Below are 14,672 nucleotides of genomic sequence, written 5' to 3'. Positions count from 1 at the left end.
AGCCACCGCGCCCAGCAGTCAACTAATTTTCAACAAGGGTGCCAGACCATTCATTAGGGGAAAGAATAGTCTTTTCAACAAATGGTGCTTGGACAACTCAGTATTCATATACAAAAGAATGATTTTGAACCCCTACATCATGCTGTATACAAAAGTTAACTCAAAATGGGCCAAAGACCCAAATGTAAGAGCTAAAACTAAAACTGTTAGAAGACAACATAGGAATAAATCTTCATGATCATGGATTAGATTTCTTAGATAATAACAAAAAAGCACAAGAAACCAAAGAAAAAAATAAACTGGACTTCATCTAAATTAGAAACTTTTGTACTTCAAAGAACACCATTAAAAAAGTGAAATAGTTCAGTGTGCAGGAAGGAACGTTAAAAACAAAAGAGGAAAGTGAAATATCCAGCAGAACGTAGGAAAGTTTTGCAAATCACCTGATAAGGGACTGGTATCAAGGATGTATAAAGGACTCCTGCAGCTCAATAACAAAAGAGATAAATTATCCAATTTTTAAAAGGACAGAAGATTTGAATAGACATTTCTCCAAAGAAGACATACAAATAGCCAGTAAGTACATGGTGTTCAACATCATTAGTACTTAGGAAAATGCAAACCACAAGGCGATACCACCTCACATGCAGAAAGATGGCTATAATATTTTTAATCTAAAAATAAGTGTAGGCAAGGTGCAGTGGTTCATGCCCATAATCCCAGCACTTTGGGAGGCCAAGTCAGGAGGATCAGTTGAGCCCAGGAGTTCAAGACCAACCTGGGCAACAGAGTGAGATTTTGTCTCTACTCTCTACAAAAAGTACAAAAATTAGCTGAATGTGGTGGTGCACGCCTGTAGTCCCAACTACTCAGGAGGATGAGGTGGGAGGATGAGGTGGGAGGATTGCTTGAGCTGGGGAGGTTGAGGCTACAGTAAGCCATGATTGTGCCACTGCACTCCAGCCTGGGAAACAGAGGGAGACCCTGTCTCAAAGTAAATAAATAAATAAAATTAAGTGTTGGCAAGAATATGGAAAAATTAGAACTCTCATACATTGCTGGTAGAAATGTAAAATGATACAGCTACTGAGGAAAAACAGTTTGGCAGTTTGTCAAAAGTTAAACATAGTTACATATGACCCAGGAATTTTACCTCTAGGATTATATCCAAAAGAACTGAAAATGTATGTCCACACAAAAACTTGTACATGAATGTTCATAGCAGTATTATTATAGCCAAACAGTGAAACAACCCAAATGTCAACCGACTGATGAATGGATAAATAAAATGTGGCATATCCACACAGTGAAATGTTATTCAGCCACAAAAAGCAATGAAGGCCAGGTGAGGTGGCTCATGCCTGTAATCCCAGCACTTTGGGAGGCCAAGGCAGGAGGATCACTTGAGCCCAGGAGTCTGAGACCAGCCTGGGAAACATGGTGAGACCCCCATCTCTTAAAAGAAAGATGCAAAAGAGCAAAGCTGCCAATTGAGTAGGAGCAGGTGGGCCGAAATTCTATTCAGATGCCAGGTGGTGGCTCGTGGCGAGCTGGTCTAGTTCAGTAGTGTTCAATGAAGATCTCTGTCCATCTCTAACAGAGTGGCTCCACTTCAGTTTACATTGAAGATTTTTATTTGAATAACGGGTTCCCCAGCTAAAGAAGAATTAAAACCCCTGGCCCAACTGATAAACCAAAGAAGCTCCACCTCAACTCCTAAGCTCCACACTTTCAGGAAAGCTGGGGTAAGGAAAGGCTGGGGAGTCAAAGCACTGACAGAGACCAGTGGCTCAGAGTGCCCCATGCAGCACTGGTGGCTGGAGCCCTGCTTTCTAAAACAGCTTTCTAAAACAGCATCCACTAGTAAGGCTCCCCCTGGCACGGCCTAGCTTCAGGCGAGCATTGATATATTCAAGAAGTTCAGTTCCACTTATACACCTTGATCAAGGATGTTCTTTGTGCCTGGCTCTCACCCCAAGAGGGGTGAGCCAAGGCCCTGTCTTCAGGTGGCTCAGGCATAAGACATGTAAACATGCTCAGTTCTTGAGGGCTCTGCTCTCCTCTTTTTTTTTTTTTTTTTTTTTTTTTTTTGAGACGGAGTCTCACTCTGTCACCTAGGCTGGAGTGCAGTGGCACGATCTCGGCTTACTGCAACCTCCACCTCCCGGGTTGAAGTGATCTCCTGCCTCAGCCTCCTTGAGTAGCTGGGATTACAGGTGCCCGCCACTACGCCCAGCTAATTTTTGTATTTTTAGTAGAGAAGAGGTTTTTTCATGTTGGCCAGGCGGGTCTTAAATTCCTGACCTCAGGTGATCTGCCCACCTTGGCCCCCCAAAGTGCTGGGATTACAGGCTGCTTTCCTTTCTTGACTCAGCAGAGATCTTGAGCTCAGTGTCTCTCAAAGGACAGCATGACAGCAGCATGGGAGAAGAGAGACATCACATTGTGACTTTTTGCAGGGGGAACAGTAGGAAGGAAGGAGAACTAGTAACTATCTCTGTGCCAGATACACAGGAGCAGGCACATATATAATTTAACTTCCTCCTCAAGACATCCTTAAGCAGTAGGTGATGAGACATACCTGAGACACTCAGAGCTTGTGCATTAAGGAACTGGGATTTGCACCCAGGACCATCTGATTTGAAAATCTGTGCTCTAGAGAAGCTGGCACCTCACCCAGAGTTTTTCACCTTGGCCCCTCTACTGGACCATTTTTAGCTTCCACAATTTATACATTCACTTATTCATTCATTCACTCCATAAATATCCACAAATAGTCATTTGGTGCCTGGTAGGTTGGTAGACAACAGAGAACAAACCTGAATACTTGAATGAGCCCTGCCCTCAAGGATTTTCACTATCATGGGAGCCAGGCCTGGAATGAAACATAAGACCAGGAGTTGAGTTAACTAGACCCCCAAAGGAGGCTCTGTGATGGTGTGGCTAGATGGCAAATGGTTTTATTTACTTATTTATTTATTTTATTATTTTTTTTTTTTTGAGATGGAGTCTCTCTCTGTCACCCAGGCTGGAGTGCAGTGGCGTGATCTCGGCTCACACCGCAACCTCCGCCTCCAGGATTCAAGCGATTATCCTGCTTCAGCCTCCCAAGTAGCTGGGACTACAGGCGCGTGTTACCACGCCTGGCTAATTTTTTTGTATTTTTAGTAGAGGGGGTTTCACCGTGTTAGCCAGGATGGTCTTGATCTCCTGACCTCGTGATCTGCCTGCCTCGGCCTCCCAAAGTGCTGGGATTACAGGTGTGAGCCACTGCGCCCGACCGGCAAATGGTTTTAATATGAAAATAAGGATTCAAAGTTTCGTACGATGGGGCAAATATGTTGTCAATTCTTTACTCATGCCCTACCCTGTCCTGGAGGCATGTGCGATGTGGAAGAATGAGCAACCACCATCAGAGAGAGCTGCAGGGGAAGTGACATTCTGGGTCATGGCTTCTCAGCCACAGCAGGAAGTGGAGGGAGGGCTTGCTGAGCAGGCCAAGGTTTAGAGGAGTTTATTGACTACAGAAATTTGGTTTGGGAGGGTTCTGTAGGAATAGTTTTTGGAAAAGGAACAGTGGGTGTTTGAGTGAGAGTGAGTTTTGAAATGAGAAGGTAGATGATCAGAGTAATCAAGAATCACTCTGTTGAGTGAGACATTTCGGTCCCAACTGGAACTATGGGGTGAATAAATTTCATACTTCAGTCTCTAAAGCTAGTGGAAAAACTATTTTCAGTCCAGGGAACAAGCTGTGGTCTCTGCTCAGGGTAGCAAATAGAATATGGAGAAATTTTGTTAGGAAGTGGGGTTGGGAGAGTCAGCCACAAACCAGGCTATTGGAGACACCGGCATTGTTTAAACTGTAGGTGGAACTTAGCGTGAAGTGAAAAACTTGAACTTTAGTTGGTTTTTCTTTTTTTTTTTCTTTTTTTTTCTTTCTTTCTTTTTTTTGAGACGGAGTCTCGCTCTGTCGCCCAGGCTGGAGTGCAGTGGCCTGATCTCAGCTTACTGCAAGCTCCGCCTCCCAGGTTCACGCCATTCTCCCGCCTCAGTCTCCAGAGTAGCTGGGACTACAGGCGCCCGCCACCACACCCGGCTAATTTTTTGTATTTGTAGTAGAGGCGGAGTTTCACTGTGTTAGACAGGATGGTCTCGATCTCCTGACCTCATGATCCGCCTGCCTCGGCCTCCCAAAGTGCTGGGATTACAGGCGTGAGCCACCGCGCCCGGCCAACTCTAGTTGGTTTTTCTTTTCTTAGCTGTGCAACAGTCTGATCGTTTAGTAAATACTTTCTCCCCTTTGAACATTCTGTCCCCTATTACTATTTCCAGTTACTATCTGGTTTAACAGAGAGGTAGCACGAGCTGTGAAAAGAATATAGAGTATGGTGGCCGGGCCTGGTGGCTCACGCCTGTAATCCCAGCACTTTGGAAGGCCGAGGCGGGCGGATCACGAGGTCAGGAGATCGAGACCATCCTGGCTAACATGGTGAAACCCCGTCTCTACTACAAATACAAAAAATTAGCCGGGCGTGGTGGCGGGCACCTGTAGTCCCAGCTACTCGGAAGGCTGAGGCAGGAAAATGATGTGAACCCGGGAGGCGGAGCTTGCAGTGAGCCGAGATCGCGCTGCTGCACTCAAGCCTGGGGGACAGAGCGAGACTCCGGGTCAAAAAAAAATAAAAGAATATAGGGTATGGTATCAGTAGACAAGAATGTAAGCACTAGATTAAAAGTCCCAGTTCCGGCCGGGCGCGGTGGCTCAAGCTCGTAATCCCAGCACTTTGGGAGGCTGAGGCGGGCGGATCACAAGGTCAGGAGATCGAGACCATCTTGGCTAACACGGTGAAACCCCGTCTCTACTAAAAATACAAAAAAAAAAAAAAAATTAGCCGGGCGTGGCACCGGGCGCCTGTAGTCCGAGCTACTCGGGAGGCTGAGGCAGGAGAATGGCGTGAACCCGGGAGGCGGAGCTTGCAGTGAGCCGAGATTGCGCCACTGCACTCCAGCTTGGGCGACAGAGCGAGACTCCGTCTCAAAAAATAAAAAATAAAAAAATAAAAGTCCTAGTTCCATAGCCAATCAGGGAGAGAATTAGCCAGGACTTAAATGCAAGATTTGAACTCCAATTTTTCCCATGCTTCACTTCAGCATCATGTAATGCAAAGCCCAACTTACTTAACTTCCCTGAGCTTCAGTGTCATCATCTGTACAAATACCTTTCTTAACAATATCTACCTTACTGGTGGTTGTAAAGATTGAGTGACAATGAGAAGCCCATAGCAGAGTGCATGGCCAGGGTGTGATGCTAATCTTTTTTATCATTACATAAAAAAACCACCTGGCTCTATGACAGCACATGGCAGGTGCTCAAATGAATATCCCACCACACATGCTAGGGGCCTAAATTATCCCCCACCCCAATAATTTGTATATTGAAGTCCTAACTCTAGCACCCCAGGATGTGACTGTAATTGGAAACAGGGTCTCTGAAGAGGTAATTAAATTAAAACGAGGTCACTAGAGTGAGCCCTACTCTAATAGGACTGCTGTCCTTACAAGAAGAGGAAATTTGGACACAGACACGCACACAGGGAAGACCATGTGAAGTCACTGGGAGAAGGCCACCATCTACCAAGTGAAGGAGATAGGCCTCAGAAGGAACCAACCCTGCCTGCATCGTATCTCTGACTGCCAGCCTCCAGAATTGTGAGAAAATAAATTTCTGTTGTTTAAGCCACCCAGTCTGTGGTACTTTGTTACGTTATGCCGTAGCAAAGGAATACAACACACACACACAAACTCATCGTACCTTTTCAATTGGTGGACAAGGGGCTCCTTCATTCTGCTGACTAGAAACTGCTTCTTGGCCTGTTGTCCAGTGTTCTCCCACTCAAAGTCCTTACTGAAAGCCCTAAAGATGCTGTGCCTGCTGGGCTGACCATGCTGCCTTGGAGGTGGTGCTGCTCCCTTGGCTTTTGTCTGCTAAGGGGAAGGCATCCAAGAAAGCAAGACCTTTCTCTCTCTCTCTCTCTCTTTTTTTTTTTTTTTTTTTTTGAGACAGTCTTGCTCTGTCGCCCAGGCTGGAGTGCAGTGGCCTGATTTCGGCTCACTTGGAACCTCTGCCTCCCGGGTTCAAGTGATTCTCCTGCCTCAGCCTCCCAAGTAGCTGGGATTACAGGCGCCTGCCTCCACGCCCGGCTAATTTTTTGTGTTTTTAGTAGAGATGGGCTTCCGCCATGTTGGCCAGGATGGTCTCAAACTCCTGACCCCAGGTGATCCACCCGCCTCCGCCTCCCAAAGTGCTGGGATTACAGGCGTGAGCCACCACGCCCGGCCAAGACCTTTCTCTTCTAAAGTGACTGGTGATTTGCTGACCAGAGGCGCTTGTCATGGGACCAGGGAGGGAATGCATCATTCATCAGGGTCCATTCCCGTGGTGCCTTCCGGCTATACGGAGAGGGACGCGCAGTTGGGTGTGTGGTGCTGAATGAAGGGATGAAGGAGGACTGCTAGCGTCTAAGGTGACCCTATAAGACGAGATGACAGAAGCGATCTGGGGTGGGAGGAGGGAGGAGGGAGGCGAGGTGGCTCCTGTGAATCTCAGTACACTTTCCACTCACAGAAGTGGAAAACTGAATCTGTGGGTCAGCGGAACTGGAATCCAGATCTTTTGCAGGACGCCCTGGGGGGACGGCACGTAGCCCCCAGAGCCGTTGGCCACCGGACGGCCTCCTCGGGTGGACGGGGCAGAGCGGGCCAGCGGGCGCGTGCCCGACACGTCCACCGGGCTCTGCACCCTTCGGGCGCGCGCCCGTCCCCCGACCCGCCTCGCCCCCTGCCGGGCTCTGTGGACCCCGCGCCCGGGGCCGCGCACGCCCCCTCCGCCCGCCGGGACCCTGGGCCCGCGCACCCCGCGCCCCCTTCCCTCCCGGCGGGCGCGCGCGCTGGCTCCCGCTCCCGCTCCCGCTCCCGTTGGCGGCGGCGGCGGCGGCGGCGGCGGCGGGGATTGTTTTTGTTGTCGCTGAGGCCGGAAGAGCCGGAGCCGGGTCCCTATACCCGGGCCGGGCGCCGCCGCCGCCCCCTGCCCAGCGCCCGCGTCTCCGCGGCGCCACCCCAGCGCCAATATTCCGGAGATCAAGCGTTACGCGGCGGCGGCGGCGGCGGCGGGGCCCGGAGCGGGAGGCGCCGGGGACCGGGGCGAGGCGGCCCCCGCCGCCGCCATGGAGGCGCTGGGACCCGGTGAGGAGCGAGCTCGGGTCGGGGCGGGACCCGGGGCGGGCGGCCGGGACTTTCGCTGCCCCGTCGCCTCGCCGGGTTCGGGCCGCCAGGCCTCGGGGAAGGGGACCCGAGCCCCGCAGCACGAAGCGGAGGGAGCTGACCCGGGCCTGGGGGGCGGTGACCGCGCCCCAGCCGGCCGTTGGGTGGATCCCGAGGTCCAGGGGGGAGGTTCGGGAAGGTGACCGGCGCTGCCGGGCGGAGGCCACTCTTGGCCCCACCTCGGGGAGACGATATGTGCCCGGGGTCGCGACGAGGGTAGTTTGGGCCTCAGAAGGGGCGATCCGCTACCCAGTGCGCGCGGAGGCCTGGCCCAGACCGGGAAAAGGACCCCGCTGCCTACTACCAGCCGGTAGTCCTGGTTTGGGGCCGCGCCCCTATTTTTCTTTGCACTGGTAGACGGTCCAGAGCCTTCAGATGAGGAAGAAGAACTTCATCCAAACACCTCTCATGATCTCTGAAGGTCAAGGGACAAAATGCCCACCCTTTCTGAAAGGCCCTGATGTCCCAAAGAACATGGTCCTGTGCCTCTGTCACTCAGTCTGTGTGTTAGTCCCAGAGTGGTCTGAGCCAGCCTTTGAGTGACACAGGAGTTGCCAGTCAGTCTGCTCCACCACAGGCTTCAATGCCCTGAGTTCTCTTCTAATTGGGTTATGAGTGGTTGTGAGGATCAAATGAAGGAGAAAGTGCTTTGGAAACTGTAATTTGTTGTGGATGTGGATGGCCTCTGGTTATTTCTCTCTATCCAAACCAGAGGAACCATTCCAGGCTGTAACAAGTGCCCTGAGTATTGGGGCCTGGTGCTTCCACCTCAAAGCCCAACAGGTTTCTAATGCCTTGGCTAAGTAGCTCAGTGTTTAGGGGCTGTGGTGGAATTCACTTTAATATTCAAACTTTACCTACATAATGAACTTAGTCGTAGAGTGTTTCATCTTTTTAGTGCGTAGAAAATTCGAGTTGCCATTTGAGTTTGGAAACTTGGCACGTTTGTTTACTTAGCACTTGTTTGCATAGCTGAGTGATTAAACCCCACCCTAATTTGCTTCTTAAAGTATTGTTTAAAGGCCCTCATAATCAAATTTCATATGCCTTTTAAAAATAAATTGGCTTGCCGCATTAATATTGTTTGATAAACTTCAGTGTATTATGCCAGGTTAACTTCAGATATGTCCCCTGGCTAAAGACATGCTCAGGTCTTTAGGAATGTAACAGATTCAATCTAGTAATGTAATAGTTGTATGACCCTGGGCAAATTACTCAATTCCTTTGAACTTTCATTTTCTCGTCTATAAATTGAGGGTAAAAATAATTATGTTCTGTAAGATTGTTGAGAGAATGAAATGAGAGTATATGATAAGTCTTATTGTAGAGACTAGTGCCTATAGATGCTCAACAGATGTTTCTTCCCTCCCCCTAGTAATTCATAATTGAAACGACTGTTGCATTTATGATCTGATATCGAAAGAAACTGTGTAACTGTGGGCATAAACTGAATTTCATGGAAAGGATCAACCTGGTGATATTAGGCACTGCCCAGGGACTCTTTTTTTTGGTTTGTTTGATTTTAGCTTTTGCAGGTTTGAGGACTTAGTGGTTCACTCAGGATTGTTCAGATTGTGGAAAATTAATTATCACTAACCACATTTATAAGACACTAGTGAATAAGCCAAAATGTCACATGGATCTTTTCTGTTGAGTGGAATATTTTCCTGTCTGCTCTCTAGCAAACTCCTTTTTTGGTGTTGCAGTACCTTGGAAACCCAACTAATAAGTAGCTGCCTGCTAAGCATAGAATCAGAGCAAAGGGAGTTGATCGTCTTGTGGGATGATTCATCCAGGCTGTTTTAGAACCTAGAGAATCATCCCTGCTTCTTTGGCAGAGCACACCTGGATCTAGTGCTTTGTGCCCTCCTCACTTGAACAGTCCCTGAAGCCTTCTAGTCTTGTTCTATCCCTCCCTGCCCACCGCCTCCCTGCAACCTAGTTCAGTTTCTGCCAATACTCAGAAATATAATTAATTAGATTTCCACTTATCTTGGTAATATGTTGTTTGCAGTACTTTATAGTTTGTAAAGTGCTTTTATAACTATTAGCTCATTTGATCCTCTGGGAGGTAGGCAGGGCAGGTAGCTATCCCATTTTACAGATGAGAAAAGTGAGGTTCAGAGAGGATGAAGTGACTTCATTAGGGTTTCAAAGGGTCAAGTGGTGAAATAAAGACCTGAGTTTGGGTCATTTGACTTCTAATCTAATCATCTCCTCTTCATTAAGGCTGACTTCATCTGTTCTATGTTGTCATATCAGTTGCCCTTTCAGAGAATGCAGTTATCTGACTTTGTCACCACATTTTTGGGATACCCTGAAAATAAAACTGTGGTGGTTCATGCCTGTAATCCCAGCACTTTGGGAGGTTGAGGTGGGCGGATCATTTGCGGCCAGGAGTTCGAGACCAGCCTGGCCAGCATGGTGAAACTCCGTCTCTACTAAAAATATAAAAATTAGCTGGGCGTGGTGGCATACCTGTAACCCTAGCTACTCTGGTGGCTGAAGTGGGAGGATGGCTTGAGCCTGGAAGGCAGAGGATGCTGTGAGCTGAGATCGCACCTCAAAAAGAAACCCTGCCTCAAAACAAAACAACAAAACAACCAAACCACAACAAAAAAACACCTCAGGGGCTGGGCACAGTGGCTCACGCCTGAAATCCCAGCACTCTGGGAGGCCAAGGTGGGCGGATCACCTGAGGTTAGGAGTTCAAGACCAGCCTGGCCAACGTAGTGAAACCCGTCTCTACTAAAAATGTAAAAATTAGATGGGTGTGGTGGTGTGCTCCTGTAGTCTGAGGCTGCCGCAGGAGAATCGCTTGAACACAGGAGGCGGAAGTTGCAGTGAGCCGAGATTGCGCCACTGCACTCCAGCCTGGGTGACAGAGCAAGACTCCATCAAAAAAAACAAAAAACAAAAACAAAAACAAAAACCAACCACCTCAGGGACCTTTGAGCAGTAACTATGATTATAACATTTACAAATGCAATTATAATAGCTAACATTTACTGAGCGTTTACTATTGCAAGGCACTATGTTAAACGTTTTTTGTTGTTTTTGTTTTTTGAGACGGAGTCTCGCTGTGTCGCCCAGGCTGGAGTGCAGTGGCGCCATCTCGGCTCACTGCAGCCTCCACCTGCCGGGTTCAAGCAGTTCTCTGCCTCAGCCTCCCGAGTAGCTGGGATTACAGGCACCCACCACGCCTGGCTAATTTTTGTATTTTTAGTAGAGACGGGGTTTCACCATCTTGGCCAGGCTGGTCTTGAACTCCTGACCTTGTGATCCACCCACCCCGGCCTCCCAAAGTACTGGAATTACAGGCATGAGCCACTGCACCCAGCCTTTACGTTAAACCTTGAATACACATCATCTCATGGGATAGATGCCATTATTATTACACACATGCCCATTTTATAAATGAGGAAACCGAGATGCAGAGAGGCCAAGAAACTGGCCCAACGTCATGCAATTAGGGAGTGGTGAGACCAGGATTGAAACCTAGGTAATTTGGTTCCAGAGCTTTAGCCACTGTGCTTTATTGCTTCATTAAGTAGATAGCTGGCTAAATTCAAAGAAACCAGATTTTTCCCAGCCTTCAGAGCTGTACAAATAAATGTCTGTTGTTTAGCCCAAATTAAAAAAAAAGAAAAAAGAAAAAAAAAGAAATTAACTTCCAGAATGAAAAAAGTTATAATTTTCAAACTAAATCTTCTAAGCTTATTAAAAGAAATTATCACTCACCATCTAACTTTTCTCTTTGCCAAGGAAAGGAGATACAAATAATATTTACTTTTTGCCACTTCTTAATCGTTTTTCTTTCAATTCTTCTGCCTCTGCCTCTTTGACATTCAAGTACTTCAGATAATAATACATATCACAAGATTATGAAGTGTATTGGGAAGAAAAAGTGCTAGGCTAGGAGTTAGGAGATTTGGATTCTAGTTAGTATTTAAACTCAAAGTCTTATGTCCTTAAGCAAGTCATTTGATCCAAGTTTCTGTTTTCAAATTTCTATTATAAAGCTACATTTCTTACAACATTTTTTTTCTTTTTTTTAAGACAAGTCTCATTCTGTCACCCTTGCTGGATTGCAGTGGCGTGATCTCGGCTCACTGCAACCTGCACCTCCCAGGTTCAAGCTATTCCCCTGCCTCAGTCTCCCGAGTAGCTTGGATTACAGGTGCCCACCACCACATCTAGCTAATTTTTGTATTTTTAGTAGAGACGGTGTTTCGCCATGTTTGCCAGGCTGGTCTCAAACTTCTGACCTCAGGTGATCTGCCCGCTTCAGCCTTCCAAAGTGCTGGGATTACAGGCATGAGCCACTGTGCCTGGCCTCTTACAACTTTATGAATGATACAGTGATTGCTTAAGTGTATCTTGAAATATGCAGTTTACTTATTTATATGATTTAATTGGGTTAATTCAGTATGTTTATCACCTCTCACATTATTTACTATTTACTTCTTACCTTGTTACCTTGTTTGTAATTGTCTTATCAATTGTATTGATAGGTCCCCTTGTACACTAGAAGTAGAACTCAACTCCAAGCAATAAGAATACTTTTAGTGGGCCGGGCGCAGTGGCTCATGCCTGTAATCCCAGCACTTTGGGAGGCCAAGGCAGGCAGATCACAAGGTCAGGAGATCAAGACCATCCTGGCTAAGATGGTGAAATCCTGTCTCTACTAAAAATACAAAAAATTAGCTGGGCATGGCAGCATGCGCCTGTAGTCCCAGCTGCTGGGGAGGCTGAGGCAGGAGAATGGCATGAACCCGGGAGGCAGAGCTTGCAGTGAGCCAAGATTGCGCCACTGCACTCCAGCCTGGGCGACAGAGCGAGACTCCATCTCAAAAAAAAAAAAAAAGAATACTTTTAGTATAAATTATGTGCTTTTGCTTCATTGAAAAATAATTTTCAGCTGGGCATGGTGGCTCATGACTGTAATCCCAGCACTTTGGGAGGCCTAGGTGGGCAGATTGCTTGACCCCAGGAGTTCAAGACCAGCCTAGGCAACATGGCAAAACCCCAAACCTCGTCTCTACCAAAAATACAAAAATTAGCTGGGGTGGTATCTCAGTTACTCTGGAGGCTGAGGTGGGAGGATCAGTTGAGTCCAGGAGGTCGAGGCTGCAGTGAGCCATGATTGACCCACTGCACTCCAGCCTGGGCAACAGAGCAAGACCCTGGCTCAAAAAAAGAAAAAAAGAAGAAGAAGAAGAGGAAGAGGAAGAAGGAAGAAGGAAGAAAGAAGGAAGAAGAAGAGAGACACTTTGGGAGGGCAAGGTGGGCGGATCACAAGGTCAGGAGTTTGAGACCAGCCTGGCCATGTAGTGAAACCCCGTCTCTACTAAAAATACAAAAAATTAGCTGGGCATGGTGGCGGGTGCCTGTAATTCCAGCTACTTGGGAGGCTGAGGCAGGAGAATCTCTTGAACCCGGGAGGCGGAGGTTGCAGTGAGCCGAGATCGCACCACTGCCCTCCAGCCTGGGCAACAGTGTGAGACTCCATCTCAAAAAAAAAAAAAGAGAGAGAGAGAAAAGGAAGGAAGGAAAGAAGGAAAGAAGGAAGGACAGAAGGGAAGGAAGGAGAGAGAAAGAAAGATAATTATCATTTTTGTGTTTAGATTCTATCTGGGATTATTTATACTGTTCAGTTCAACATTTATTGAATTCTTATAACATGATGGCTGTTGCATTAGATATTGAGAAGATTAACAGGAGGTTCATTTCTTTTTTTTTAATTTTTTTATTATACTTTAAGTTTAGGGTACATATGCAGAATGTGCAGGTTTGTTACATATGTATACATGTGCCGTGTTGGTGTGCTGCACCCATTAACTCATCATTTACATTAGGTATATCTCCTAATGCTATCCCTCCCCCCTCCCCCCACCCCACAACAGGCCCCAGTGTGTGATGTTCCGCTTCCTGTGTCCAAGTGTTCTCATTGTTCAACTCCCATCTATGAGTGAGAACATGCGGTGTTTATAAGAGTTTGCAACCTAGTGAAGGAGACAGAGTAACTTAACAAGTGGTTTCTTATACTTGCTCTATGGGTTCCCCTATAGAGAGAGTCTTTTGAACACAGAGGACGGATCCTCTAGTCTGGGAGAATCAGGAAAGGCTTTCCAAGGAGGTTACATCTAAACCTGATTCTGAAGGATAAGTAGAATATAGTGGGAAAATGAATAATGAATATGTAAAATGAGTTTTAATATTTTAAGTGTTAGAATATGGTGATCTATAACCATAAATATCATAAAGTATTTGCTCTAATTTTCCTAAGTGATGTTGGAACAGAACAACTTCTTTTTGTTGTTGTTTTAGACTGAGTCTCCCTCTGTCGCCCAGGCTGGAGTGCAGTGACACGATCTCAGCTCACTGCAACCTCTGCCTCCCGGGTTCAAGCGATTCTCCTGCCTCAGCCTCCTGAGTAGCTGGGATTACAGGCATCCACCACCGTGCCCGGCTAATTTTTGTATTTTTAGTAGAGACGGGGTTTTACTATGCTGGCCAGGCTGGTCTCAAACTGCTGACCTCAGGTCATCTGCCTGCCTTGGCCTCCCGAAGTGCTGGGATTACAGGTGTGAGCCACCACGCCTGGCCCAGAACAACTTCTTGCTTCCAGTTTTCTCTCCTTAGTGAAGTCTTTGTTCTCAGTGAAATGCCATTGCAGTAACAGAACCTGTTGTAACTTTCCATTGTAACCACAGCCCACTTTGCTCAGTGCCTATTCATAGCAGAAAAGATGTTCATTTTTTAGCCAGTATCCACTTGATATTGTCATCAAAAAGAGTAAGATTTTCTCTAAATGAGTGTCTCCCAGACTGTGCTCCACAAGATCTTTTTCTGCTGAGTATTAATAGATGTTCAAATTTTAGAGAGAGAGAGAGAGTTCTGTGGGGAAAAAAAACAGTTAGCTAAATGATGAGGTAAAGTTAACCAGGTTTATTTATTACATGACTTTTTAGAGAATTTAATATGATAATATGCATTGAAATTTTAAGAGGAGAGAGAATATGCAAGGTTTCTTTAACTTATAGAATCTTTTCTTTTTTGAAATAGTTTGGAAATATTACTCTTATCTACACCAGGGTTTCTCAACCTCTTTCTCAGCACTATTGATATTTTGGACTGGGTAATTCTTTGTCGTGGGGGGCTGTCTTATGCATTGTAGAATGCGTAGCTGTATCCTGGGTCCTTTCCGCTAGATGCCAGCAGCACTTCTCAGGTTGTGACAACCAAAAATGTGTCCAGATATTTGCCAAATGTTTCCTGGGGAACAAAATTGCCCCGGGTTGAGAACCACTGGTCTAGACTGTACATTCTTTGAAAGAAGGGGCTCTGTC

At 46.8% G+C, this 14,672-nt stretch overlaps 2 protein-coding genes across 7 annotated transcripts in view; one reads left to right on the top strand and one right to left on the bottom strand.

Moving 5' to 3' along the window:
• CLSPN (claspin) overlaps window positions 1-6,759 on the bottom strand; it is an 89,653-nt gene extending 82,894 nt beyond the window's left edge. For 2 of the 4 annotated variants that reach the window (XM_055391604.2, XM_055391600.2), the window contains exons 1-2: window positions 5,813-6,757; window positions 2,820-2,875 (exon numbers count right to left, since the gene is read on the bottom strand). In XM_055391604.2, coding sequence (XP_055247579.1) covers window positions 2,820-2,864 — 45 coding nt within the window. In that variant the 5' untranslated portion in view covers window positions 2,865-2,875; window positions 5,813-6,757. Of the gene's footprint in view, window positions 1-2,819; window positions 2,876-5,812 lie in introns of all 4 variants that reach the window. The other 2 variants (XM_055391608.2, XM_055391614.2) reach the window with 2 other exon arrangements.
• A 56-nt stretch (window positions 6,760-6,815) lies between these two features.
• Window positions 6,816-14,672, top strand: part of LOC101129709 (protein argonaute-4) — a 49,734-nt gene continuing 41,877 nt past the window's right edge. The window contains exon 1 of one of the 3 annotated variants that reach the window (XM_055391616.2): window positions 6,816-7,242. In XM_055391616.2, coding sequence (XP_055247591.1) covers window positions 7,224-7,242 — 19 coding nt within the window. In that variant the 5' untranslated portion in view covers window positions 6,816-7,223. The remainder of the gene's footprint in view (window positions 7,243-14,672) is intronic. The other 2 variants (XM_055391621.2, XR_008681082.2) reach the window with 2 other exon arrangements.

This window comes from Gorilla gorilla, chromosome 1, assembly GCF_029281585.2.
Source record: "Gorilla gorilla gorilla isolate KB3781 chromosome 1, NHGRI_mGorGor1-v2.1_pri, whole genome shotgun sequence".
Taxonomy (NCBI): domain Eukaryota; kingdom Metazoa; phylum Chordata; class Mammalia; order Primates; family Hominidae; genus Gorilla; species Gorilla gorilla.
The sequence above is the reverse complement of the archived record's forward strand: the minus strand, read 5'-3'. Positions and strand labels throughout refer to the sequence as shown.